This window comes from Morus notabilis, unplaced genomic scaffold (assembly GCF_000414095.1).
Source record: "Morus notabilis unplaced genomic scaffold, ASM41409v2 Scaffold1009, whole genome shotgun sequence".
In the NCBI taxonomy this organism is placed as follows: domain Eukaryota; kingdom Viridiplantae; phylum Streptophyta; class Magnoliopsida; order Rosales; family Moraceae; genus Morus; species Morus notabilis.
The window spans coordinates 696,791-721,945 of NW_010357868.1; the positions used below are offsets into that span (position 1 = coordinate 696,791).

Below are 25,155 nucleotides of genomic sequence, written 5' to 3' on the forward strand. Positions count from 1 at the left end.
GTCTGTTTCTTTTTATGGCCCTGAGGAAGAAACTTGGGGACAGTTTAATCTTCAGCTGGAGAAGCAAAAACGACAACAAATGGGGAGAGGCAGTGAAAATGTACTACTACAGCAGCAGCAGCAGCTCGAAGAAGATGGACATGAAGATGCTTCGGTCGATGTTACAGAAGAGAATTCAAAGGAGGGCAAACGATTTCCCAATCATGGCATTGATTCCTGTTGCCGAGGAAGTCCTTCGTTCCAGGAAAATCCTCTTCCATGGCGTCTCCACTCTCCTCAAATTCTTCCCCGTTTTGGCCTGCAAGTATGACCCTTTTCACCATCTTCTTGTTTTTGTGAGTTAATCTAATGGAATATCAATCATGTGTTATGTTGTTGGCGTTACTTAGATTGTTCTTGTTATTGTCAAAGTCCAATTCAAACTTTGGATTTTTAGTTGTTTTGTATTATATCATATCTGGTGACGAATTCACATATATAAATTATAAATTTATTGTGTGTGTGTGTGACAAAATGATGAATGGAAAAGTATATCTCTTTCACTTGTTGTTCTTCTTGGTAGTCTAAGTAGAATCACTGCACAGGCTTTATTTTTCCATCTTGAGCTTTTATCTTAATTTGGATGCTTCTATTGTTGGCATTCTTCAGTAGAACAGGTTATGTACCCAATGAAAAGGACCCAGTTTTAGGAATTTTGGTTTCATACTGTTGGTAAGAACTAGTTTCTAATAGATTTAGAGACTTGTAAAACGATGGCACAACTTTTCATTAATGAGAAGGATATGTATGTGCTATACATGAGAGTTTGAACCTAAAACTCATGCTAGTAAGCTAAATTGAATAATTATAAGATAAAAACAAACTATTTAAAATAAATAATCTTTTGTCATTATAATTTCCTCCACCTTGGCAAAGAGAACTAGTTTCTTCCTAGGAACATGTCTGCGAAGCCAAATGGAAAAATTACAAAGGACCGTTGCCGCTTGGGAGTGCTTTCAAAATACTTGTCTTTTGGGTGTTAAAATGGAAATGAGAAATTTTGAGGAATAGTACTGGTACCGATTTTGAATGTGTTCAGTTGTTCTTCTAGAGATTTTTTTTTTCCTTTTTTTGAATGACTTCTAGAGATTGTTTTGAGCGTAAGAAAAAGTGAGCCAATGGTACTTTTTAACTGAATTAATGTTTAGGGTTCAGATAAAATTTTAGGTTTATTCTTGTGAATCATTCCATTTTTCCATACACTTATTCCTGATCTTTATTTAAAGGCAACTTCTACGTCTAATTTTTGATAGAATATGATACGATACAAAGGCTGGAATATTTAAGGGATTGGTAATCGGAGTGTATACTTTCATAATTCCATAGCATAGAAGGTTAATTTTCCAATGCCATATGCGGAGGTGTTGTTTTGTTTCTGTAGATTTGATCTAAGTTTGCTGCTTCTTGTTCTGATTTCATCAAGTGAATGCTTGGCAGGTTCTGTCCTGAAGTGTACATTGGCGAGGAGGGCCACTTAATTCAAACTTGCCATGGCTATAGACGTAGGTCCAAAAATAAAGTACATCAATGGATCGTTGGTGGTTTGAATGATATACTAGTTCCTGTGGTGGCATTTCACCTACAAGACATGTTCCAGGATGTCATTAAACACCACGAGAGGTTTGACCTGGAACGTGTTTCTGCAGTTGTGGAGCTCTGCTGGCAAGCAGGTGCTGCTCCAAGTGATGAAGACTTGTACCCCACCACCACCATTGCCACCATTACCACAAACTTGGATGGTAACTCAGTTGCTTCTGATAGAATCGAGTCTCTTTCACCTCAAGAACTGCAATCGGTAGCCAAAACCACATTGGACGCGTGGGAGACGCTCAGAAGTGGCGTGCAGAGGTTGCTGCTGGCTTATCCAGCTAAAGTCTGCAAATATTGTTCTGAAGTTCATGTTGGTCCTTCCGGACACTTGGCTAGGAACTGCGGTATGTTCAAGTTTGAGAGTTGGAGAGGAACCCACTTTTGGGAGAAAGCAAAGGTGGATGATTTGGTGCCTCGGAAGATTGTGTGGCGACGCAGGCCTCATGATCCTCCCGTGCTTTTGGAAAAAGGGAGGGACTTCTATGGACACGCCCCGGCCCTAGTGGATCTGTGCACAAAGGCTGGTATAGTTGCCCCTGTAAAGTACAATTGTATGATGAAGATTCAAGGCTTATCTACACCTGCAAAATTGAACTTTTGAAGGCATATTTATAGGTGGTTAAGCTAAACTTGTTTCAAAGAAGTTGATTTAATAGAGAGATGAGAGTTACTTATACCTGATTCATTTGGTTCAAATTTTGTAATTAATATCTTAACCATAGTTTGTATTGCGCTTCGCATGAATCCTTAAGGGGGCGTTTGGTAGAGAGATTCGTTCCCTGATTCGAATCATGATTCGTGGTTCGCTACAGTATTTTCTCTCACAAAAAATACACGTAAATAAAAAATGGTTCAAATCACATGATTTGAATTCTCCAACCAAACGAACCCTAAGAGTCAATAAGAAGGATATTTTGGTTGACGTCTCTTGTACACACTATATTGTGGGGTCCTCACACGTGGAGCCTTTAGGCAAGCAACACGTGGCAAAGAGAGGGGCTTTCCCTCAAAACGGTTCCTACTTGTATCATTTTATGTTTACTATATTGAAATTCTCCAGAAATTTGTTTTTGATATTATATAACATCTCAACATGAATCAGAGTATACAATACGACGATGCGTTTTTGGCAAAGAATTTTGTTTTGTGCGTTTTGGGTAGGGCCAGCGAGTACTGCTTTCCTTAGGCTTGCCTTATCAAGAAGCCCACTAAAACGTGAGCGGGTCCCAATATCAGAACCCAACTAGAGCGACATTTCATGCCCAAAGCCCAAAGAACGGGCCCAGATGGAGCCCACCACGAAGCGGGGCCTGATAAATCCAGCCCACCGACAGCTCTGGAACATTGAAAAGCAATCCAAAACTTTCATGGAAAAAGGGAAAAAAAAAAAAAAAAAAAAGTTAAGTGAGATGATTAGTTCCTCAATTGTCTAGACAGTTTGATCTCTAATTTTTAATTTGAATAATTATATTTTTAATTTGATTATAGTCTCCGACAAATTTAAAGCTTATTGTTTGGTTCCTACATTTTTTAATCAATTAATCTTTGAGTTCATTTTTTTTGCACCATTTTGGTATGCAAGTAAAAAATTAACGGTAAAAACTCAAAATTTAATAGAAATAATCATGTGTTGGCCTCTTATTGCATAATAAATTGAAATTTTACTTAAAAAAAAAAGACATTCACACGAGGTTCAAAATGTCGAAAACCTTTTGTACTTCCATAAAATTTCAAGTTGTCACGTGATGTAATTATTTCTGTTAATTTTAAAAATTCTCAACTGATGTTACGCTTAAGAAGCAAAACTATAATAAAATAAAATAAAATAAAATAACGGAAAATGTTAAAGCATCCAACTACGAGAAAACTGAAATTTAAAATAGTAATAGGAAAGTTGACAAGTTGTGGACTTATTTGAAATTAGTGCATATCTCTTGAGTTTATCAAACCACATTAAATTTGTATGTTATGTTCCCCTTTTATTTTATTTTATTTGTTTAATTGTTTAATTTTTAATGTCAAAAACATTAATTAAAAAGAAAAAGAAAAGGAAAAGGAAAAAGAAAAAAATAAATAAATAAAGGTAGTTAGGAGGGAAGGAAGAATGATAAGGAGCACTAAAGCGACAGTTAAAATAGTGGAAAAAAGCTCCCGCGGAAAGGTGGTTTGAAGGGGCATTTGCATAAGAAGTATTAGTATTAGTGTATTTGTTTATTTTGGTTTCATAACTGGAAAGTCCTTCTCTGCTCGTGGGGCTCCTCAATGCCCTTCTCACTCTTCTTTTCCTTTTCTTTTCTGAGCCTTTTCACATGATTCTGTGTCTGCTTTGAAAGTGATCCTCAGAAGAAGAAATTAATTAGAAGAAGAAGAAGCCAAGCAATAATGGTGAAGGAAACCGAGTACTACGATGTCCTCGGTGTCGCTTCATCGGCTTCCGAGGACGAAATCCGCAAGGCTTACTATCTCAAGGTTTCTTCTTTCTTTCTTTCTTTCTTTCTTTTTTGTGTTTGTGATGTCAAAGTTTTTTGCTTGCTAGTTGTCGTCATAACTAACAAATCTCAGGTTCTTTTTATTTAAGTTCAGCTAGTGTGACATAAAATCATTATTGATTTTCTATTTTGTCTGTATATCTTTTGATGGTTATGATGTTTTGAGGAATTTAGTGAATTTGGATTTTTGTTAAATCTAGATATTATATATATATATATATATATATATCCTGCGTTTCATGATTTAGAGATCTAATTGTTTCATGCCAATTTTTGCTCACAAGTTGTTCCACTGGATTTTTCTTTCTATTAATTTCCGGACTATTTCTTATGATATGATTGAAAATAATGATAGCAATGAAAATAACAAGATGAGATGGTATTTATGGAAAATAGGCAAGGCAAGTTCATCCGGATAAAAATCCCAACGATCCTCAGGCTGCTGAAAGATTTCAGGCAAGTCTCTTTACTTGCTCAACTTTTTCATTCTTGTTATCTTTTCTTCCCTTTTTTTCGTCCTAAAAACAAAAGGGAATTATTTGCACAAAAAGTGGGGTTCATCTTAGATTCCCTGAATCCATGTATAATATTTTGTCACTTACAGCCTTAATTAGATCAAATCAGATCAGTTCATATATAAATCTTTCTTTTTTGTCATTTTTCAGTATAGTATTTTCTCATTATATCAAGTTTTCCTTGCTAATTTTCTCTTGAAATTGTTCTTAATATTGGTAGGTACTGGGTGAAGCGTATCAAGTTTTGAGTGATCCTGTTCAAAGAGATGCATATGATCGAAATGGAAAGTATAGCATATCCAGGTAAATTTTTCTTTTTCTTTTTCTTTTTATATGCCATGCCTTCATATAGATTATAGTCCTGTTATGATAATATCTTTTCCGTTAGTAAAAATAAGAAATAAGAAATATAAATAAATTGTAATTTAAAGTGAGAATAAAATCTGAATTATGTTTGGATAGAGTGTTGTAAACATATTAAAAGCATTAGAGAGTGCAACAACATGAGTTTGAACTTAAAGACGTATCTTTGTGCTTTGAAAGAGAATTGGTAAACTAACACGTATCCTTGTGTTTTGTTTCGAAGGGAAAGTATGCTCGATCCCACAGCGGTGTTTGCGCTTCTCTTCGGAAGCGAATTGTTTGAGGACTACATAGGACATCTGGCTGTAGCATCAATGGCATCTTCTGAACTAGTTGGAGAGAATGAAAACCCTGAGAAACTACATGATAAGTTGAAGGCAAGTATGTTCTAATATATGGTAGATCAATCTGTTTATTGGTTTACTTTCAAAGTTATTCGCCTAATTTTTTGAGAAAGCATATATAGGCAGTTCAAAGAGAGAGAGAAGAAAAGCTAGCAAGGTCATTGAGAGATTTTCTGTATCAGTATGTACGAGGCGACAAAGAAGGGTTCATAAAACGCGCTGAATCCGAAGCCAGACGACTCTCGGATGCAGGTTTCATTATGCTTTCTTTAGCCTGCTATGTGTTTTAAAGATTGTTCAAGTGATCATTTATAAAATTCAAAAAACAAAAATGTTATATGATCATTGGTGCTATGAAGATATAATAGAAGATTCTAAAGACTGTTATGTAAAAACATTTTTTCTTTCAAATATTAGCAGAATGATAAGTTGACAATTCATTGCAATATCTCTCAACTTGATTGATTGTAAAATCTGGTGTTTTCTATATTTCCTTACCGAACTATTACTATTAGGATTTTCAAGTTAGTCCAAATGTTACCGAGACTTTTTCTACTTGTCCAAACATGAAAAATTAAGCATATATAGTTGTAATATATGCTTGTATCTTAGTTATTTTTAGTGCTTTTGAACTCTTTAGTTGCAAATCAGATCTTAATACTTGGTTAGCATCAAACTTTAGTCTGTTTGCTATATTATGATAATGCTTTGAAACACGTACAGCTTTTGGAGTTGAAATGTTACACTCCATTGGCTACATATACTCGAGACAAGCAGCACAAGAGCTAGGAAAGAAAGCCATATATTTGGGAGTGCCGTTCTTGGCCGAATGGGTTCGCAACAAAGGACACTTTTGGAAGTCCCAGTTAACTGCTGCAAAAGGTGTATATTAATATAAAAGCTATTGTATTAAGCACTAAACTATAAGTATTTGTAAATGATCGATCATTTATAGCATTTGTATTATGTTGTTAATTCACGCTAAGAAAACTTTGTGCCTTCAGTTTTGTCGCCTAATTTTGTTGTGTTAAATAAAAACCTAGGTGCTTTTCAGCTATTGCAACTTCAAGAGGATATACGACGACAGTTTAAGGTGGACGGAAGTGTCCCTGAAAACGATGTGGAATCCCACATACGCCAAAACAAAGACACATTGATGAGCTCCTTGTGGAAGTTGAATGTTGTGGATATTGAAGTAACTCTTTTACATGTTTGCCAATTGGTGAGAAGTTTTCTTTTTCGTTGTCTCGAATTCGATAAGCAAGGATTCAATTCCGCGAGTTTAAAAGTATAATTATTGTTTTGTCTCCTATTATTGACCTTCGCAACTTTTAGATCTTTATAATGCGCACGATAGAAGGCGATTTCGTTTGAAACAAATAACGCATTGTTTTATATGTTCTTCAGGTGCTTCATGAAAACAATATTAAAAAGGAGGAACTTAAAGCTCGTGCTCTTGCTCTGAAAATTCTAGGCAAGATATTTCAGGTCAAATACTTTCCAAAAGGAAAACGAGATTTTGTAGATTCTAACGAATGAAAAACTTATGGAGGTACTTAACTGATAAACTTTTATGCATTCAGGATGAAAAGCTAGCAAGAAATGGTGGAACATCAAGAAGGAAGAATGCCGCTGAGATAGACGACGACGAAAGCAGTTCCGATAGCGATGATGATTCAACGAGGCCACTTTCGTACCGAACCCCTTTTCTAACTCAGGCAAGCTATCATCTTTCGAAGAACTACATGGACTAATTCTATGAGCAAGTTATAACATTTTCGTTTTCCCCATTTATGCCAGGGTCTTGGAAGACTGTTCAGATGCCTGTGCAACCCAGCATTTGATGTGGATGATGAAGAGATTGTGTACAAAAGCAAATGAAATATACAAGGGCACTACTCTAACGTTGTACATGTATGGAAATGGCAACACAACTTGTATTAGTAATGGACCTAGTCATGCTCAAACGATGGGAGTGTAAATGAAAAAACCAACATAAGAGAAGGGTCTCTAGTGCATTAATTGCAAGTCTCTATCGTTTTTTTTTTTTTTTTTTTTTTTTTTTTTTTTTTTTTTTTTCTCATAATCAAGCTCCTAAATTTGTGTTTGTTTTTATGTGTATTTGTTTTGGGAAACACATAATTTCCATCTTAATTCCATGGCATATCTCTGCTATCCAATTTGTCCAAGTGCCTTGTCGTCGTTGACCTTTTGACAACCAACATTGTTACCTTTACTAGAAATGAAATTCTTTTCAATTTATGCATGTTTTTAACATCATTTTACATGGGATAAATATGTTTAGAACAACCAAGTTTCCCATTTCATAAATGAAATGATGGCAAAAGTTCAAGTTCAAGTTGGAAGCTATTTCTCATTGTCTGCAGGTTCTGAAAAACACTTGCAGCTAGTGTTGGACATATAAACACAACCCTATGTACATCGGAAAAGGATTTCGTTTCCCCATATTAACATAAGCTCCAGCTCAATGAGCGGAAGGAGGCAGAACACTTGGTGTGCGGTGTGCTTGGACAGCACAGGCACAGTGCACCGATGTCAAGTTCAGGCAGCCGCTAATGATGAGAGAATGCCTGCCGGAGCAAGTATGAAGCGAGGGAAACGTGTCACACACCGCTTGCACAGCAGACGGGGTGAGCGCGGTGCACTGGCTTATGTTGAGAGTCCTAAGCCCGTCTTCATCGTTCCTGGCTTTGACAGATTCCCACATTGCAGGCTTGTTTCTCACTCGACTGTGGGCCAGCGAATACATCGCCCTGTCGGTGATGTTCTGACAGTAGTACAGGCCGAGGGATCTCAGGTGAGCACACCTATTTGCCAAAGCAATCACACTATCATCTGCAATACAAGAATTCAGAGGTCAAAGAGCGTTCACCACCAAAATGCACAACGAAAATGGAGCATTCTACAGTAGGGCCAAAAAAAGGCATGAGGTCTTCATCATAGTCTAAGGAGTTGTTTGGAAGCTATACCCAAACCCAAATCATGATTCTACTACAGTGCTTTTTATCTCACAAAGAGTTTGAATTCCAAAATTTCTTCTTTCACAAAATTCCCGCCAATGAACCTAAATCATGATTTGAGTATACCTTCCAAAACCGGCCTTAATAGATTTGGATACTGGATTATGATTCTAATCTAACATTAAGAAATGCGGATATCCTACCACAAAAGTTACGTAGGAAAATATTGGATAGCACTTATTGAAATAAGGGCGGGGCAAAATGCATCTAACGCAAAAATACCTGTTATGAGAACACATCCACACAAGTCAAGGGTTCTGAGATCAGGGCATCCATATGCCAAACACATAACTCCAGCATCACTCACATTTTCACACCATCCAAGGTTTAAAGACTGCAACTGATTGCAGTAACGCCCGATCGCCTGCACATTGTTTCACGATTAGTTCAGAAATATCCCGGATAAAACACGGAAAAGAAAAATCAACTAAAAACTTATTCATACCTGCAATGCCCTGTCTGATGCAGGTTTGACACATCCACAAAGGTTCAAGACTTTCAACTTTCTGCAAAAACTAGCCAGGTATTCAAGAGCAGTGTCACTGAAAGCAGAACAGCCACTTATGTTGAGATGGGTAAGGTTTTGGCAACCATGAGCTAAGGCATATAAAGAGTTGTCACTGAGCTTGAAGCTTTTGCTGAGGTCCAGGATCTGGAGATCATGGCAGAAATTTGCTATGGTCTCAACAGCATTATCCTCGAGTTGCGGTTTGTCCTGGCGCAGAATCAGAGTTTGTAGTTTTGTGAAGTTAGAAGCAAGTGACAGGACCAAGTTGTTCATATTCTTGGTACACCTGAAAAAAGGGAGAAATCAAATGAGCCATATTCAGAAATTCAATTGGTGAAGCACAATCAGTAAGTAAAAATAATAAAAATAAAAGAACTCAGACTACCCATACATATCTCCCCTAAGCAAAATTTTAGGACTTCGATAAAATTTTTTGCCAATCTAGAGGTTTCAAATTAACTTGCGCAACTTAAAAAGCCTTTTCCTTTTTTTCCCTTCCATTGAAAGCCTGTGAAATGAACCAGCTAGTGATGATTTAGCCACGCCTTCAGGAATTTAATTGTTGAACCACAAACAGTTTTTTTTTTTTTTTTAATCTCAAAAAAGTCCCTCTCTTTATTTATAATTTCAACACTACTATAATCTTCTTCCCAATACAGAGGCTGCAAAAACTAAACTTGCGCAACTTAAAATTCTCCCCTTCCCAACCATGGAAAGAAAGCACATGAAGAATCCTCTAAAACATATATAATCTCAACAAACTCTCAAGACTTAAATTGTACACAACTTAAAAATCCTAAAACAGAAAAGACAGAGAGAGAGAGAGAGAGAGAGAGAGAGAGAGAGAGAGATAATATACCATGAGAGAGAGAGACGAGTGAGACCAAGGCAAATAGCATCTCTCCAGCCACGGCAGACCCCAGAAGCCATGATGACCGTCTGATCATCAACACGAGAAACAATCTGCAACAAAAGCTCCATGGGAATATCCTTCCAATCAGTGATAACCCCAGCTTTCACTTTCACTTTCCCACCACTACAAGGATTTCCCACCATCATAAGCTTCTCAAAACTCGTGTTCAAGTCCTCAGCCACCTGCTTTTGGTTTTCGTTTTCGTTTTGGTTTTCTTTTCCCACCATTTTTCTGACCCTTCCTCGGATCAACCAAACCAAAAATAGGCCAAAAAGCTCACCGCTTTAATGGAAATTCGTGCAGCAACAATTCACAGATGGTTCCTCGTTTCTGCCACCCAAAACAACAAAAGAAGTTTAGAGAGGAATTGGATAAGCATAAAAGTCATAGCAAATTCCAATACCTTGAAAAACGAGGTCAACAAAAGATAGAAGAGTGTAAAAAACGACAAGAATTAAAAGGAAATATCAGAACACAACCAAAACCCAAGTGGCAACTTCATAAGAACTTTTCAGAGATTGCAACAGATAGAAAGTGTGATTGACCAATCCCAATCAAAACCAATTTCCGAAGTTTTATTTACACACAAAAATATCCCGAAAAACCTTTTGATTACTCTAAAAAATTATTACTACACACAAAAATATCCCGAAAAACCTTTTGATTACTCTAAAAAATTATTACTACACACAAAAATATCCCGAAAAACCTTTTGATTACTCTAAAAAATTATTACTACACACAAAAATATCCCGAAAAACCTTTTGATTACTCTAAAAAATTATTACTTTAAAACCATACAAATTGAATTAAGTATATATTATGCACGTACACTCTTTTGATCACTCTCAAAAACACATTACTTTAAATCATATATTAGCTCTTTTCCCTTTGCTCTGTTTCTCATAAAAATGAGGGGAAAAAGGCTAATTAAATAAGAACATTTAACAAGGAAAAAGATTTATTTTTTCTTTTAAAAAGATACAATTTCAACAAAAATGAAGTTAGCTCTACAAAAGCGCACAAAGTTTTCGAATTTGAGAAACAGAACACAGCAGTAATCGATGATCATCAGAAAATTAAAATTTTTTTAAAAAAAGAATTAAGCAAAAGTGATCAGATAATTACCTGGGTTTAGCTCTGAAAAGAGTTTTCTTGGTTCATTAATTGTGCTTTTTGAAGACAAAGCAGAAGAGAGAGGAAAAAACTAGAACTCGAGTATTTGTTTTGGAGTATTGGAGAGAGAAAGAGAGGAGAAATAGAAATAAAATATAAATATACAAAAAGAAAAAGAAAAAAGGAGGGAGAAACGTACAGCAGAGGGAATTAGCGACGCGTATTACGCCACGTGTCAGTTGATGATGAACTCTTATGTGATGTGATTAGTGGGACCCTCCGGAAAGTGGTGGCCACGTAAAGTAGTATGATTTGATTACTTGATCAAGATTCAAGACCTTTATCTCTTTTGGTCAAGCACTCGGCACTTTTTTTTTTTTTTATTTTTTAGGGCACATCACAAGAAAATTAATAGAGAGAATTCTTTTTTTTTTTTTTTAAAGAAAAGGTACGAAAATAAAAAATTCAATTTTTGAAGGAAGAAAAAATTCCGATTATTGGAATATGTCAATAGATAATTTTCAGATAGACAAATTAGTTTTATAGTTTAGTTTAAAGCAATTTGGAATTAGAGAAATTAATTTGTACAAGTAATAGAAGAGTAGGAGGTTCCATTTTTTTGTTTAAACACGAAACCGCACTTTAAAGCAATTCCGTTCAATATTCGAGAACCATTTCTTTTTAATTACAAAATTCTCTATGGAGTCTTTACGATACTTTACGATAGAATAAGATATTTTACTATCAATATCAATAGAGATTGTGTTTTTATTTTTAATTAACTTTTTAATAATTATATTTACAGTAGTAGTAATTATGTGACGTGTTATAAATTTTTAATATAAATTGATACTGATTTAATTATAAAAAAACTAATCTAATAGTTAAAATAACTGTTTCTATTGATAGAACACAATAACTTACTTCACTTAAATTTCTAATCGCGTGCTTAAAATTTGAGATTAGATACTCTGTAAATTTTATAGTTTTTGTTTGGATAAGAATTTTAAATGGTCAAATCTACGTGTAAATTTTATTTACCATTTTTATATTCTTGTGATTTTAGTTATATTTATTGTTTAAAAATTTCATTTGAAGACACCGCTCATATTTAAAATTTGAAATTTCATCTTAAGACACCTCTCACATATACAATTTGATCAAATCTTGCATAACTGTATTAAGGATAAAATTTATACGGAATTATTAATAGAAGAGTAAATATTTTATTTTCAAGAATTTAACATTTAATTTCACCTAAATCCTAAGGAAAATGTAAGATTTACTTTCGCATATTTAACGATATAGCACCTATTGAGGGATAAGAAAACTGTTTTTTTTTTTTTTTTTAAATTTTAAATTCACCTATTTCTATACAAAGTCTTTTTCCAGGAAAAAGAAAACTATTAGAGGGATAAGCTATATTTGTCACATTAGTATGTGCCATCTATTTGTTAATATTAAACCTTTACGCATTCCACCCCTTTTTCTCTTATTTAAATTAAATTCACAAAATCGAAAATATACACACACACACACATGCACTTGGCAACTCTTGAAGAGAATTTGCCTTCTTATGATTTTTTTTTTAAAAAAAAAGAAGAAATTAAAAGAGGACGAATTATTCTCATTTTTATGGCCCCGTTCATTTAGCTGATTCGAGTTTTTAATTCGAGTTGAGATGTAATTTTATGTGAGAGCTTTTTACTGTAACAAAAAAGTTAGATGTGGTTATTTATGAGAGTTTTTCACTGTAGCAAAACTCGAATTATAAACTCAAATCAGCAAAATGAACGCCTTAATAGCCTTTCTATTCTATGGTCAACAGTGTTTCAACCGTGTGGTAAAAGTCATGTAAGCAGCCAATTGTTATTTGTCTATTATGTGATGAAATTGGCTGCCCCATATGTTGATTATATACTAATGAGACAAATAATAATAGTAATAATAATAATAATAATAATAATAATAATAATAATAGTAATAATAATTCCACCTAATAAAAAATGAATAAGAATAATGTATAATCGATGGCGATGGAGATGGAGATGTTTTCTTTTGTTTGCTTCCCCCCCTTTTTTTTTTCCCCTAAAATGGTCTTTGTGAGAGATATTAGCTGTGAACTAATTTTTTTTTTCTTTTTTAAACTAAACTATTTACAAAGCAGGCTATTTATTGGCTTGCGTAGGATCAGAAGCAAAGGTTTTGGTGACTTTTCTAACACATGGAATTATCATGATGTTCCCAAAAAGATAAGTTTCTGGAGCAATTCCATTTTCTCACGCATACATTCCATTGCCATTCTTGTTCTTATCGAAGCGAAATCTAAACAAATTAGTATTGGATTTTTAACGCACTTATCTCCCGAACTTTTCTCGAAGATTAACAAGTTTTTAAAATCTTAATTTTGATTGATAATGGTATTTAAAATTTTGGCAAAAAATCTTGATCACGTGCTTGAAATTAGTGGTTTCTTTACCCTTATCCCCATGCCAAAAGAGGAATTTAGTACTCTAGAGATTGCATAAGCCCTTTTCTGGCATAGCAACCGAAATGAAAATTGTGACAAATGACATATTAAAAGGTGAGACTTTTTTCGGTAGGTAAGCTTATCTACTATAGTGTCAGTTTTTAATTGTTATATATTGTCAAAATCACATTAAATTAAAAAATAAAATGAAAAAATAGTTTTTTAATACATATTTAACAGTTAAATAGTAGAAAAATATGATAATTCATTTTTTCCGATTCTATAAAAAAAAAAAACCCCTGAAAGATAAGTGCTTACTGCTTGAAGAAAGATACATATATAGCTATATAATTCCTTCTCTATTGCATTCGGCTGGGGTTCATGCATGCTAAAAAGTACATAATTTTATAGCTCTTAATCTCTTTATTCTCTATTTTCTATTAACTTAAAAAGAACTTCCTAAATAACAGCACTAGCTCCTAGCTGTCCCATCACATGGCTACGTTTACAAGTAGCGAAATGATCAAAGTAGCAATTCAACAAAGCAAATTGTTTGTTAGAGAGAGCAAAAAAGGATATGAAGAGATGATCTTATAAGCAACAGCTTGCTTGTAAGGGCAAAAAGGGAAACAAAAAAATTATGTAAGCAAAGTAACAACTTTTATATAGTTTGATAATATTTTGTGGCTGAAAAAGCTCACAGATTGCGACTAAAAACAAGATGGTCAAAAAAGTATTAAAAACGACAAAACGATCGAATTGGTGAGGGAAAATCTATTTCTACAATTTGGTTTTTAGTGTTCGATATATTAGAGAAAGGAAATCAAAGTCAACAACAGTAGATAGGCAAAGCATTGATCCAAATATATATATATATATATATATATATATATATATACACACACAGAGAGACAGACATATATATCAAATGCCATCAATTCAGCTTCCAAAATGCATAAGTAAGTGGGTAACATAGTGGGACTCTTATAGGCTTAGAGAATTATGGTTAGTGGATGCCTCACGTCTTTGTTTGAACTCTATTATGTTCCTTTTGCCTTTTGAGTTCATGCATGCACTTCTCCTCTTTTTTTTTTTTTTTTTTTTTTTTTTTTTTTTTTTTTTTTTGGCCTTTGGTGATTAAATAAAAAATAAAAAAATAGAAAGTGAGTACTCACATAAAAAAAAAAAACAAAAAACAACAACAATAACAAGCGTCTCCATTATATGAGGTATATATGAACTCTCACGAAGTATATTGTCTATTTATCTTTCTCACTATAATTAGATTGTCAAATATTTTATCTAGGAAAACAAACTGAATGATCGGCATATTTTCTTATACCACTTTCTTTTTTCTTTTTGATAATTATCTCTTTTATCCCCTTAGAAAAAATACTCAAATTTTAGTTTTCTTCTGCCTCAAAAGGAACATTACAGTCTTGAATCCTCCATTGATTTGAAATATTCAGATCATGTTGGCGAATTTGGCACTGGTTCTCGTCCCGATACATTATTATGTTTGAGCTGTATAATAAGTCTTTTTGCATGATTGATATGTATGGATGAGAAAGGATGTTAATTAATTTGGTGAACTTTAGTTGGAGCAACAATTGGGTGTAGCTTGTATAATAATGCACCTTTTAAGGGGTCTATTTAGAATAGGTGCGCGTATAATTACATACAAGAATAATAACTTGTCGGTTGCGGATTGTCTTTTCCTTTGTTATCCCTTGCGTACAGAGTTTGTTTGCTTATGATTTATGACCATTTAATTAGTGATAAACCAATTAAATAAACAATCGAACAAATAATGTTTCTGTAAAATTTATATGTCACATTCATGTTCTTATCGTGCTATGATTTTGCACTTTCTAAACTTTTAAAACCAAAGTATTTTTTGACGATTTTAAATCGTTCCGTGTTTCTTAAAATCTGTTGTATCTTTTAATAATCTTCGCGTTAATTTTTATCATTGAAGCCTTTGAGAACACTGTTTGGGCATTTTCTACGTGTTTTAATGTTTAATAACAATGGTTTTTGTCTCATTAGATTTGTTTCTTTGCACTGTTTTATATGACGTTGATTGGAGCTTTCCACCAATAATAAAGAATTTGTTGTTTGTGTACGTATTTGAACGTTCGATTTCAAATCTTGATATATGTTTCTGTCATTTTAGCCTTTTTATTCAAATTTATTAGTGGGTCGGTTGTTTATCATAGTCATGTTTTCTTATAGTACGACGCAATATATACATGTTTGTAGTGCTTTGTAGTATATTTTTCTTTTATAAAAAAAAAAAAAATTAACCGATGCAATTTTTGCTTTCCGTTTTTTTTTTTTTTTTTGGAAAGAGTAGAAAATAAGCCAATATAAAAAGCTTAAAGAAGTATATAGGCCAACTTAAGTTATGGTTCATAATCAGATAAGTTATTGACAAATTTGTCAAGTTATAGTTCATAGCCAGATAAGTTATGGACAAAAACTGTGATTTATAGACAATAACTTGTCAAGTTATGGTTCATAACTAGACAAGTTATAGACAAAAATAGTAATTTAGCTTATTTATTAACTTATGTAAACTAGTAACCTATTAATTTTAATTCATCTCAAGTCTTGACCTATTTTCCACTTTCTCTCATTTTTGGGGCTCAAATTCAGTTGAGTGGGTTTTAGAATTGGATTACGATTGCGTGTGGCCCAAATTCACTTGGCCCGGCAACGTAGTTTTCTGTTCCTAGTTGACTTGCTCAAAACAATTTTGAACCATTCCTGTTTTCCCTTTTTTTTTTTTTTAAGCTGTTTCCATATATACAGATCATGGATATAATTTTACTTGTAGCACTATAATAACAGAATAGTCATATGAGTTAAAATATAAAAGATAGATCTCATAGTAATCCTAAGTGACAATTTTTATATGGCGTCTTATCTATTAATAGGGGGAGAGTATAATAATAGGGAGAATATTTCTCCATGGTTGTATTAATAGGGAGAGTATTATAATATTTCTCCGTACATATATACGAGTGTGATAAATCGGATTGTGTGCAAATATATGATATACGAGAAAACAGAATGCAAATCTCCTGCCCATTTTCCGGTCTTGCTTTTTGTCTGGTGAATCAATTTTTGACACAAAATTGAAATTAAGTAGAGCTTTCGCATTCAAGACAAGAACAAAATGATTGGATTCACAAAAAAACGATTGACAAGAAAAATGGACAAAGGATTTGCATTCAAGCAAAAACACCATTTTTCTTTTTTCTACTTGTTTTTTTTTTTTTTGTTAAAGGGAAAATGCAGAGAATAGTATTTGTCATACCCTCTTCTTTGAAGTAAATAGTGGGGTTTTTTTTTAAATGATGATGGATTGTAGAATATTTCAATTTTCAAAAAGAATTAAAATTTTCTATTAGAATTTTATCTCTTTTTTAGGATTCATTTCCTTTCTTCTTCCTAAACCCTTCTCTCTCCTCTCTCTCTCTTTCCCAACCGTTAGACGTTAGACGCAGACATGCCACATTCAGTTTAGTTATTCGAGTTGAGATATGACTTCATGTGAGAGTTTTTAACTGTATCAGAAAAAGTTAGATGTGACTTTTTGTGAGAACTTTTAACTGTAGCAAAACTAGAATTAAAAACTCAAAACGGTGAAATGAATGCGACCTCTTTCTCTTGTCGTGATCTCTAGCACCGGCGGAGCCGCACGATTTCAATGGCGATGGCTTCAGCGCTCTCTTTCAAACTAGATCTAGCGAGGTTCCATCGTGATTCTAGTCTGAAGCCCAATTCTGATCTTCGTTGACACTCTCTTCTTCTCGCGCATTCGGACATTAGGAAATCGCAAGGGATGCTTCACGACGGGGAATTAAAGAAATGTCACGATTTGAGTTCTACTAAGGGCGACCACCTTCTTCTCGCGTCAGCAGGCGGCGGCAACGATGTTTGGCGTTCGTAGATCTGGGAATGCTCTCTCTCTCTCTCTCTCTCTCTATTTCTCTTCTTGTTTTGTTGTTTTTGTAGGTTGGTTCTGCCGAAAATGGTGTTGCCGTGAAGGATACCGTGAGCGTGGCCGTGATGTTGTGGGTGGTGGCTGCCGGTGTGGACTGATGGATGATTTTGTTTTATTAGAGTTTGGTTTAGAACTAGGGTTATCTGAATTGGGGTGTTGGCATTGAATTTGAGTTTGTAATTAATTTGTGCAGTTGTTTGTTTGTTTACTGAGTTTGTGATTCATTCTCGTTTGTTTTTGGATTTGTTTGAGTCTGTGATTTTTGTAGACCTAATTGGGATTTGTTTACTGAGTTTGTGATTTTTTAGATCTGATTTTTTATTTTTCACATTCATGTGTTTATGATTTTTTAGAAAGTTTTATTCCACATTTACCGGTCACTCACTCCTATCACCGGTTACTGAACCTTTCTAGTAAATATGGTATTTATCGGTAAATACAAATTTATCAGTCAATACGGATTTTTAGATAAATATGATTTTTTAAAAAGTAATACAATATTTACCGATAAATATCATATTGACCAGTAATTACAGTGTTTAAAGGTTGTCGGAGGTGATGGCCAGATTTTCGGATAAAATAGTTGTTACGAGTAAATGCGATATTTACTGGTAAGTACAGTAATTATCAGTTGCCGGCATCGATGTCTGAAGTTTTATATGAATATGGTGTCTAAAAGTAAATACAATATTTATTGGTAAATATTATATTTACCAGTAAATATAGTGTTTAATGGTCACCAGAGTCGACGATCAAATTTTGAATAAATATGTTATTTATTAGTACATATGGTATTTAATGTTAAATACAGTACGGAGCTGGTCGTCGGATTTTCGTATAAAATATTTATCGGTCGCTGGTACTGACGTCTGAATTTTTGAATAATTATAGTATTTACGAGTAAATACGATATTTAATAGTAAATATTTTATAAGCTACAAGTTTGCATCTGGTAAATATTGTAATACCTTTAAATACTTTAATAACTATAATTTTGAATATAGTAAATATTGTATTTATATGTAAATACTTTAGTAGTTACAATTTAGAATCTGTTATATTTGTCGGTAAATATGGTATTTACCGGTACATATAGTGTTTAATGACTGCCGGAGTCGGTGGCGGGATCTTAGAATAAATATGATATTTACTAGTAAATATGATATTTATCAGTAAATACAGTGTTAAACGGTCGCCAAAGTCGATGATCGAATTTTTAGATAAATATGATATTTACTCATACATACAGTATTTACTAGTAAATACTATGTTAAACGGTCGCCAAAGTCAGTGCCCGGATTTTTGAATAAATATAATATTTACTAGTAAATACGATATTTACTGATAAATATGATATTTACTAGTAAATACGGTAAAAATTAATAAATATGATATTTACTCGTAAATACAGTGTTAAACGGTCGCCAAAATAAGTGATCAATTTTTTTGGTAAATATGGTATTTATTAGTAAATACCGTATTAAATTACGGTACTAAATGGTAAATACATTATTTACTAGTAAATACAGTGTTATACGTTCGCCGAAAAATAGTCACTGAAAAACAGTCACCGGTTGTCAGAAAAATGGTCTCTGATTGTTGGAGCCGTCCGCCAGTCGCCGGAGCCGGCCGGCCGATTTGGCCATGTAGACTTGTCTATAATCTACCTATTTTAAAAAATATGCTATAATTTACTATTTAAAATATTTTTAGAGAGGAAGAGTGAGGTAGGAAAAAAAATTTAGGGGTATTTTTAAGTTTTGAATAATGTTTAGAACTTAAAATATCAAATTATATTATAATTTACTAATCCTTTTACCAATTATACTATTTCCCACCCCTTTTTTAAATTGCGTAAAAGTTGCATTAAGCCGGGTTGGGAGGGGGAACTATGGCATTTTGCAATGTCCAAGCAGCATAAGTTACAAGTTACAACCACAACATGTACGTGTTTACATGAGTATTGCAATTAGACAAGCCCTGCCCAGACAAGATCCTGAACAGTTTTGTTACATTTATTCTGTACACTTCCAATATCTTCTTAACACTCGTTAAAAGGACATCATCATCAGTTCAAGCCAAAAATTTCTCCAACAAGTTTCCGAAGAAGAAGCTTGTCTTGGCCCACCCACTAGCCTCAGGTGCCTTGGAACTTGTTGGGACCTTCTTCACACTCAGCATCATTGTGTGCCCGATTTCTTTACGAAGCGCTTCGATTGTCTTCATATCCACCGGGTTTCCTGATGCGTCTCTCACGAAGAAGACATTCACTGCTTGTTCCCCAACGGTTGAGACTCCTGCTCTTGAAACTGACAGCCCATTCTCTCTCAGAATCCTCGTTACTTCCGATAACAAGCCTACTCTATCTTTTGCGCAAAGCTCCAGTCTTAGACCCTGCTTTCATGGCAAAATTCCCATTTCCAATTATGAATCAAAATAGTACGAGTGTGGGTTTTAAGTGTTTTAACTTAAGCCAGACGTGTTGTATCCATCAAACTTTTCAACGGTAGTTTTGGCACCGCAATCACTATAAAACACGGACTTTTCTTGCAACTTGTGCATAAAAATGTTGTTATCGGCCACAGATGGGCATGACTATAAAAAAAGAGTAATACACCTGAAAAGGTTGTTTTGCTTTCTATTAAAGCAAGACATAAATGGTCCCAGTCGGTTAGAGTTTTCCACTGACCTCGCTTACTCTTCTCTGAATTGCGGCTTCTATACATTTGACGACCCTTTCCTTTTCTCCTTCCGTATCAAGTGTACAACCATCCATGTGACGAATATAATACTCCTACAGTTGCATGCATTATTTCAATTATTTCAATTTAAAATTTTAAGGAGGCATCAAGACATGTTATGATGACGCAAATGCAATTTGTATTTTGCTTCTGATAGAAGGCACAAACTGATACTTCTTCAAACAGCTAAGACAACCTAGCATCCAAAGAAGGTCAATCAGAAATTCATTAGATGCTAGATGAACATGAACGGATAAGAGATAACTTGTGGGAGTATTTGAATAAAACGTAGTATAGTAAGTTTTATATTCTTTTTTGTGGCAGATTATAATAACAATTATGGGATATTGCACCATTCATGCATGTGTCTTGTGGTAATCCCCCGGACAATAATTTCAAGAAAACAGAAAATATAAATTTACCTGTGAAGCATAAGGAGCATCTGATGAGATAGTCGCATGGAAAACAACATATTGCATATCTGTGAGTGTGCACACAATGTCAAACATCAGTTTCGCACGATCTTTACAGCGGACACTCACAACTGAGTATCCCTTTTCCTCACAACGCTCTATCGCGATCTTTGGTTTGAAGGAAGGAGGAGAATCGACCTCATTAGTAAGTCCACAACCCTCGTAATCTCTGTCAGCAAACAACATTTGATGCAGCCGTCTATCAATGTGGGTGAATCCCATAGAGAAACTAGTGTAGCCCACTTTTTCATCATCCTCGCATCCTCGCAGAATGTTCTTTAGCTGCTCTTCCATAGCAGATAATCTGGTTGGATCATTCACTGCCCGGCATGTGACATCATCATTGACATAAAGAACACATGCTATCCGCCTATTATGCGTCCACACTTCAGCCACATACACATTAAACCGAAGGTTTGCAAGGACAGCTGAGATCTCAGACAAGAGACCTGGACGGTCTCTGCCTATGAGTTCAACCACCGTATGATCACCAATAGAGTGCACACCAACCTGTTTTCCTTGCCAAGTTTTCAGTTCCTCTGTGGTCTTCCCCTTTGGTCCTAAGGCCTATTGTAACAAGTCAAGAAAGAAAGGAAAGTCGGTACTGCTACATGTTTTTGTTTTTCTTTACTTCAATGAGTTCAGATGAAAAAAACACATAGTATGCTATATGTGACTGCTTTTCTTCGACCTGCCGAAAACTCTGTATCTATTCCTACCTTGACCCTTTATTAAAGACACAAAAAGCAGTTTCTATGCTCTTTTGGTCAAACAAGAAATTTAGGCCTGCAGCGTTATATGTTATGTGCCTTCTTGCATTATCTTAAAACAATACGAAGTAACAAATCTAATTTCTCAACTATCTGAAAAAACAAATTTGCAATAAATCTCTTTATGGCTTAGAAACTCTAGGACGCCCTTGAGGCAAATTAGAGAAAGGGATAGTCCGTATTTTGGAAGGCAGAATAAGAGACATTCAGCAGTAAATCACAAAGAAAATGCTGATTTCCAATTTGCAAGAACATATCTGTTAGAGCTTTTACCGTCATGCGATTTTTACTAGTTTCCCTTTGGATTGTGAGCTAAAGATCTTCATCATCCCTAGATAAGTTGACAAATTATTTTGCATATACAGTTCAGTTGAGGGATCTTTGAAATTATGCTCCTAATACTGGTTTCTGGTTCAACTACCTATGCTGGAGGTCTTTTCTGTTTCTAGGTAAAGAGCAGAAAAGCACAGGACAACAACAAAGCAGCAGGGGCTTACCTTCTCTATGTAGTCGATGGTCTTGCTATCGGTAATTTTGTTTCCTTGCTGATCAGTGACATGAAACACTGGTCCAAAGCAAATTTACAGTTAAATATTTCGCTAATGTGCATGAAAGCCCATGGCAAAAATGATGACAATTATGAAATGTCAATGAAGATTCCATGCCTAAGTCAAGGTAATTACTAAAGTTTTAAAAAATAAAGGAACATACCATCCATGAAAAATCCGCCATCAGAAGAAATATACGCTTTAGTGATGATGAGATCAAGGTCAGATAAAATTTGTACAACTTCTAGCAGAATTCCTGGTTTGTTAACACTGTCAAGCTGCAGATCAAAATTACATACACATTCATTTCACTGTGTGGTTTGAGTCACGAGTTGCAGAAAGAGAGAATATAGAAGGGCAAGAAAAATGAAGCCTCTTTCAATATAGCTGGATTAGAAGATATTTGTTTCAAACTTCAAGTTTACTACAATGATTTACTTCCATAATCATTTGCTAAAAATGCTGTTATACAGTTATAGGATAAGTCAAAATCCAAACTGCAAGAACCTAGTGCATTAACAGGAAGCATAATCCCTATCTATAAAGATAAAAATAAAAAATAAAAAAAAAATTAAATTAAATACCTTGATTAGAGTACAGTCACTACAACTGGAGTTGTCAACAGACACCCTGAAAACAAAATTATACAGAGAAGAAACTGTTAAGGCAACAAGCTCTTAATATGGCTTATGAGGAAATGCTGACTAATACCAGTATCCCATCATGAGAAACTAGAATATGAAAAAAGCTTTAATCATCGTCATCAGCTATTGCCAATTAAAGCACGGCACAGGCTTCATTAGGATTCGATCATGCTTATCTTACGCAATGCATGACATCACTAAAACCATTTTGACATGTGCCTGCACTCTTGGCAGCCATTTTCATCAAGCGTTTCACGCGTAAAATGGCTATAGAACCGTTGAGGATTCTGGTTTTGATGGCTTTTCTGAGCACATCCAGCATTTTGTGAACAAGTTACAAAGAGAGACCAAAAGAACAAAAACCTTGGAGGATTGATTCTCGTGCTTAAGTTCTCATACTCGGGATCAAAATACGGCCAACAAACTTTTGCCATTAGACCACAACTTCACCAATCAACCAGAAGCGCCTCTGTTCCTGCAGCACAATGAATCCACACAAAGCCTCGTTAAAAGCCATGCTGTTCCAACCTATAAGTCACGAATTCACCTTTAATTTCTAGACTAAGGTCTCATTTATTTCACCTATTCGAGTTTTGTTACAGTAAAAAACTCTCATTTTTATTATAATAAAAAGTTCTCATATAAAATCACATCTCGACGAACTTAAAGGTCATAAAACTATTGACTTGGAGAAAGAGAGAGCGTTACTTTACACTAGTCAACATATAGTAATTAGAGCAAAACTCTTAAACCAACATTATTTTCCAGTAAAATTAAATTAAGACCCATAGCTACAGCTCTATGCTACAGAGAGAGGCGTACGAATGGTGCTACTAAAATTAATAAATAAGTGAAAATTAATGAATAAAACATTGAAAAAAAAACGAAAAAAGAAGACATTCTTTTGCTTATCTTCAGATTTAAAGCTAGTGAAAGATGGAAAATAAAAAAAGCCCCCAAGTTGCGTGGATTCTAATGGGTCCAACTTGAGATTTTAACGAAAATTTGAAGATAATTAGTCTAATCACAAAACTAAATACCTTTCAAGGCTAAAAACATCATCTTTTGATGAATAGGCTCATGCGTTCTGAGTTAATTAGTGGACGTTTGGTTTATAGATTGAGAATTATAATTTAAAATTATTCTCGTTTTATGTGTTTTTTGTGAGAGAAAAATACTGTAAAAAATCATAAATTATGATTCAGAATCAGAAATAAATATAAGAAACAAACGTCCCATTAATCTTTCTTGTCTTGACTTTTTTTTTATTGGATTTATTTATGATTAAGAGAAAATTCAAAATGAAGTTCGAAAAAATAAGGAACTGTAGTCTGTAAAAATAGGAAAGAAAAAGTGTTCGATGTAAAATAAAGATTTGATTCCAAACTACCACCATCCGTATCTCTATGGTCCAAGATGGCATCCATCAATCAACTGGTCGACTGATCATGACCGTCCGTTCCACTATTTTCCAAAACTTAAACTTTCCTTTAATTCAACAAAGCTTGGCTTTGAGAAATTTATTAAAATGATTATCTAATAAAATATAATTTACAAAATAACATTTATAAAAAGTGGTCGTTTTTAATCGTTTTGTAATTATTTTATAAATGAAAAATTTTAAAAAATTACTTTACTAATAAATTTTTTTTACTGAGTCATCTGGCCTCAACGTAACCAAAAATAAAAAAATAAAAGGAAAACTTTGGCTCAATTAAAGAAAAGGAAAAAAAAATTCAATTGAATTGAAAACGAAATTGTAAGTAGTGTTCTACATCACAAACTGCAAGAAACTGAAAATGGAAAATCAGAAAGAAAATATAGAAAAAAAACGAAACAATTCGTTCGAGAATGCAAAACTTTACCAGAATTTTCCGGATTCAATCTTCCAAAATGACGAACCGAAACGAAAATCTCGAAGGAAACCTGCAAAAGAAAAAAAAAAACAAAAAATATATATAAACAAAAGAAAATCATGAATTCTCAACCAACGGATGAGGACACAGAGACAGAGTGAGGAAAGAAGGAAAAAAATCGAATCTTGACAAAAAAAAAAAAAAAAAAAAAAAAAAACGAACCAGTGCCGCTACATCTCGGTAATTGAGAATTGAGATGCCAGCAAGAAGAGTACTACTGGTTTTGCTAGAAGAAGAAGAAAGAGAAATGGAAATTTGAATTGAAATGAAATGAAATGACCTTACGAAAGAGTTCCTTCGGAAAGACAAAGAGCTTTCTCACATCTTGAACCAGAAAAAACCAGTAGAGACTAGATATATATATATATATATATATATATATATATAGAGAGAGAGAGAGAGAGAGAGAGAGAGAGTTTTAGTTTTATGTTAGTTTGAATGAGAGAGATATAAGAAAAGCAAACGCGAAAGCAAAGGAGGAAATTGAAGCTCCACTGCACTTTGCCCTGCTTTCGACGTCGGAATACCACTCTTCTTCACTCTTCTCTTTCTCTCTCTTCTTATTTTTTTTTATTAAAAATAATAATGAGAGAGATAGAGATAGGGGGACAGTTCACACTTGGGCTGGCTACTTGGCGACCCCCTACTAGTACTACTAGGATT

General features: G+C 34.1%; 4 protein-coding genes across 6 annotated transcripts; 2 read left to right on the top strand and 2 right to left on the bottom strand.

The window, feature by feature from the left end:
• Nucleotides 1-6: 6 nt before the first annotated feature.
• LOC21404707 (APO protein 4, mitochondrial) lies at nucleotides 7-2,381 on the top strand. Its single transcript, XM_010091034.2, has 2 exons — nucleotides 7-304; nucleotides 1,477-2,381. Exons 1-2 carry the CDS (start codon nucleotides 15-17, stop codon nucleotides 2,228-2,230), a joined length of 1,044 nt encoding a protein of 347 aa, XP_010089336.1. The 5' UTR covers nucleotides 7-14; the 3' UTR covers nucleotides 2,231-2,381.
• A 1,489-nt stretch (nucleotides 2,382-3,870) lies between these two features.
• On the top strand, nucleotides 3,871-7,403 carry LOC21404708 (chaperone protein dnaJ 10). Its single transcript, XM_024176940.1, has 10 exons — nucleotides 3,871-4,098; nucleotides 4,515-4,574; nucleotides 4,854-4,936; nucleotides 5,220-5,373; nucleotides 5,463-5,592; nucleotides 6,064-6,222; nucleotides 6,384-6,562; nucleotides 6,748-6,828; nucleotides 6,924-7,058; nucleotides 7,141-7,403. Exons 1-10 carry the CDS (start codon nucleotides 4,012-4,014, stop codon nucleotides 7,219-7,221), a joined length of 1,149 nt encoding a protein of 382 aa, XP_024032708.1. The 5' UTR covers nucleotides 3,871-4,011; the 3' UTR covers nucleotides 7,222-7,403.
• A 169-nt stretch (nucleotides 7,404-7,572) lies between these two features.
• LOC21404709 (F-box protein SKP2B) lies at nucleotides 7,573-11,034 on the bottom strand. Its single transcript, XM_010091036.2, has 5 exons — nucleotides 10,931-11,034; nucleotides 9,749-10,132; nucleotides 8,827-9,175; nucleotides 8,604-8,745; nucleotides 7,573-8,196 (listed from the first exon to the last, which is right to left on the bottom strand). The coding sequence occupies exons 2-5, from the start codon at nucleotides 10,027-10,029 to the stop codon at nucleotides 7,826-7,828; spliced, it is 1,143 nt and encodes a 380-aa protein (XP_010089338.1). The 5' UTR covers nucleotides 10,030-10,132; nucleotides 10,931-11,034; the 3' UTR covers nucleotides 7,573-7,825.
• An 8,278-nt stretch (nucleotides 11,035-19,312) lies between these two features.
• LOC21404711 (ACT domain-containing protein ACR3) lies at nucleotides 19,313-24,841 on the bottom strand. 3 transcript variants are annotated; one of them, XM_024176963.1, is made up of 9 exons: nucleotides 24,773-24,841; nucleotides 24,442-24,502; nucleotides 22,940-23,051; nucleotides 22,517-22,562; nucleotides 22,096-22,210; nucleotides 21,882-21,949; nucleotides 20,564-21,181; nucleotides 20,090-20,194; nucleotides 19,313-19,794 (listed from the first exon to the last, which is right to left on the bottom strand). In XM_024176963.1, the coding sequence occupies exons 3-9, from the start codon at nucleotides 23,008-23,010 to the stop codon at nucleotides 19,474-19,476; spliced, it is 1,344 nt and encodes a 447-aa protein (XP_024032731.1). In that variant the 5' UTR covers nucleotides 23,011-23,051; nucleotides 24,442-24,502; nucleotides 24,773-24,841; the 3' UTR covers nucleotides 19,313-19,473. The 3 variants fall into 3 exon arrangements, with proteins under 3 accessions (XP_024032731.1, XP_024032743.1, XP_024032737.1); XM_024176975.1 differs by having other exon boundaries at nucleotides 24,778-24,836; XM_024176969.1 differs by lacking the exon at nucleotides 24,773-24,841 and adding an exon at nucleotides 24,655-24,763.
• Between the last annotated feature and the right edge of the window lie 314 nt (nucleotides 24,842-25,155).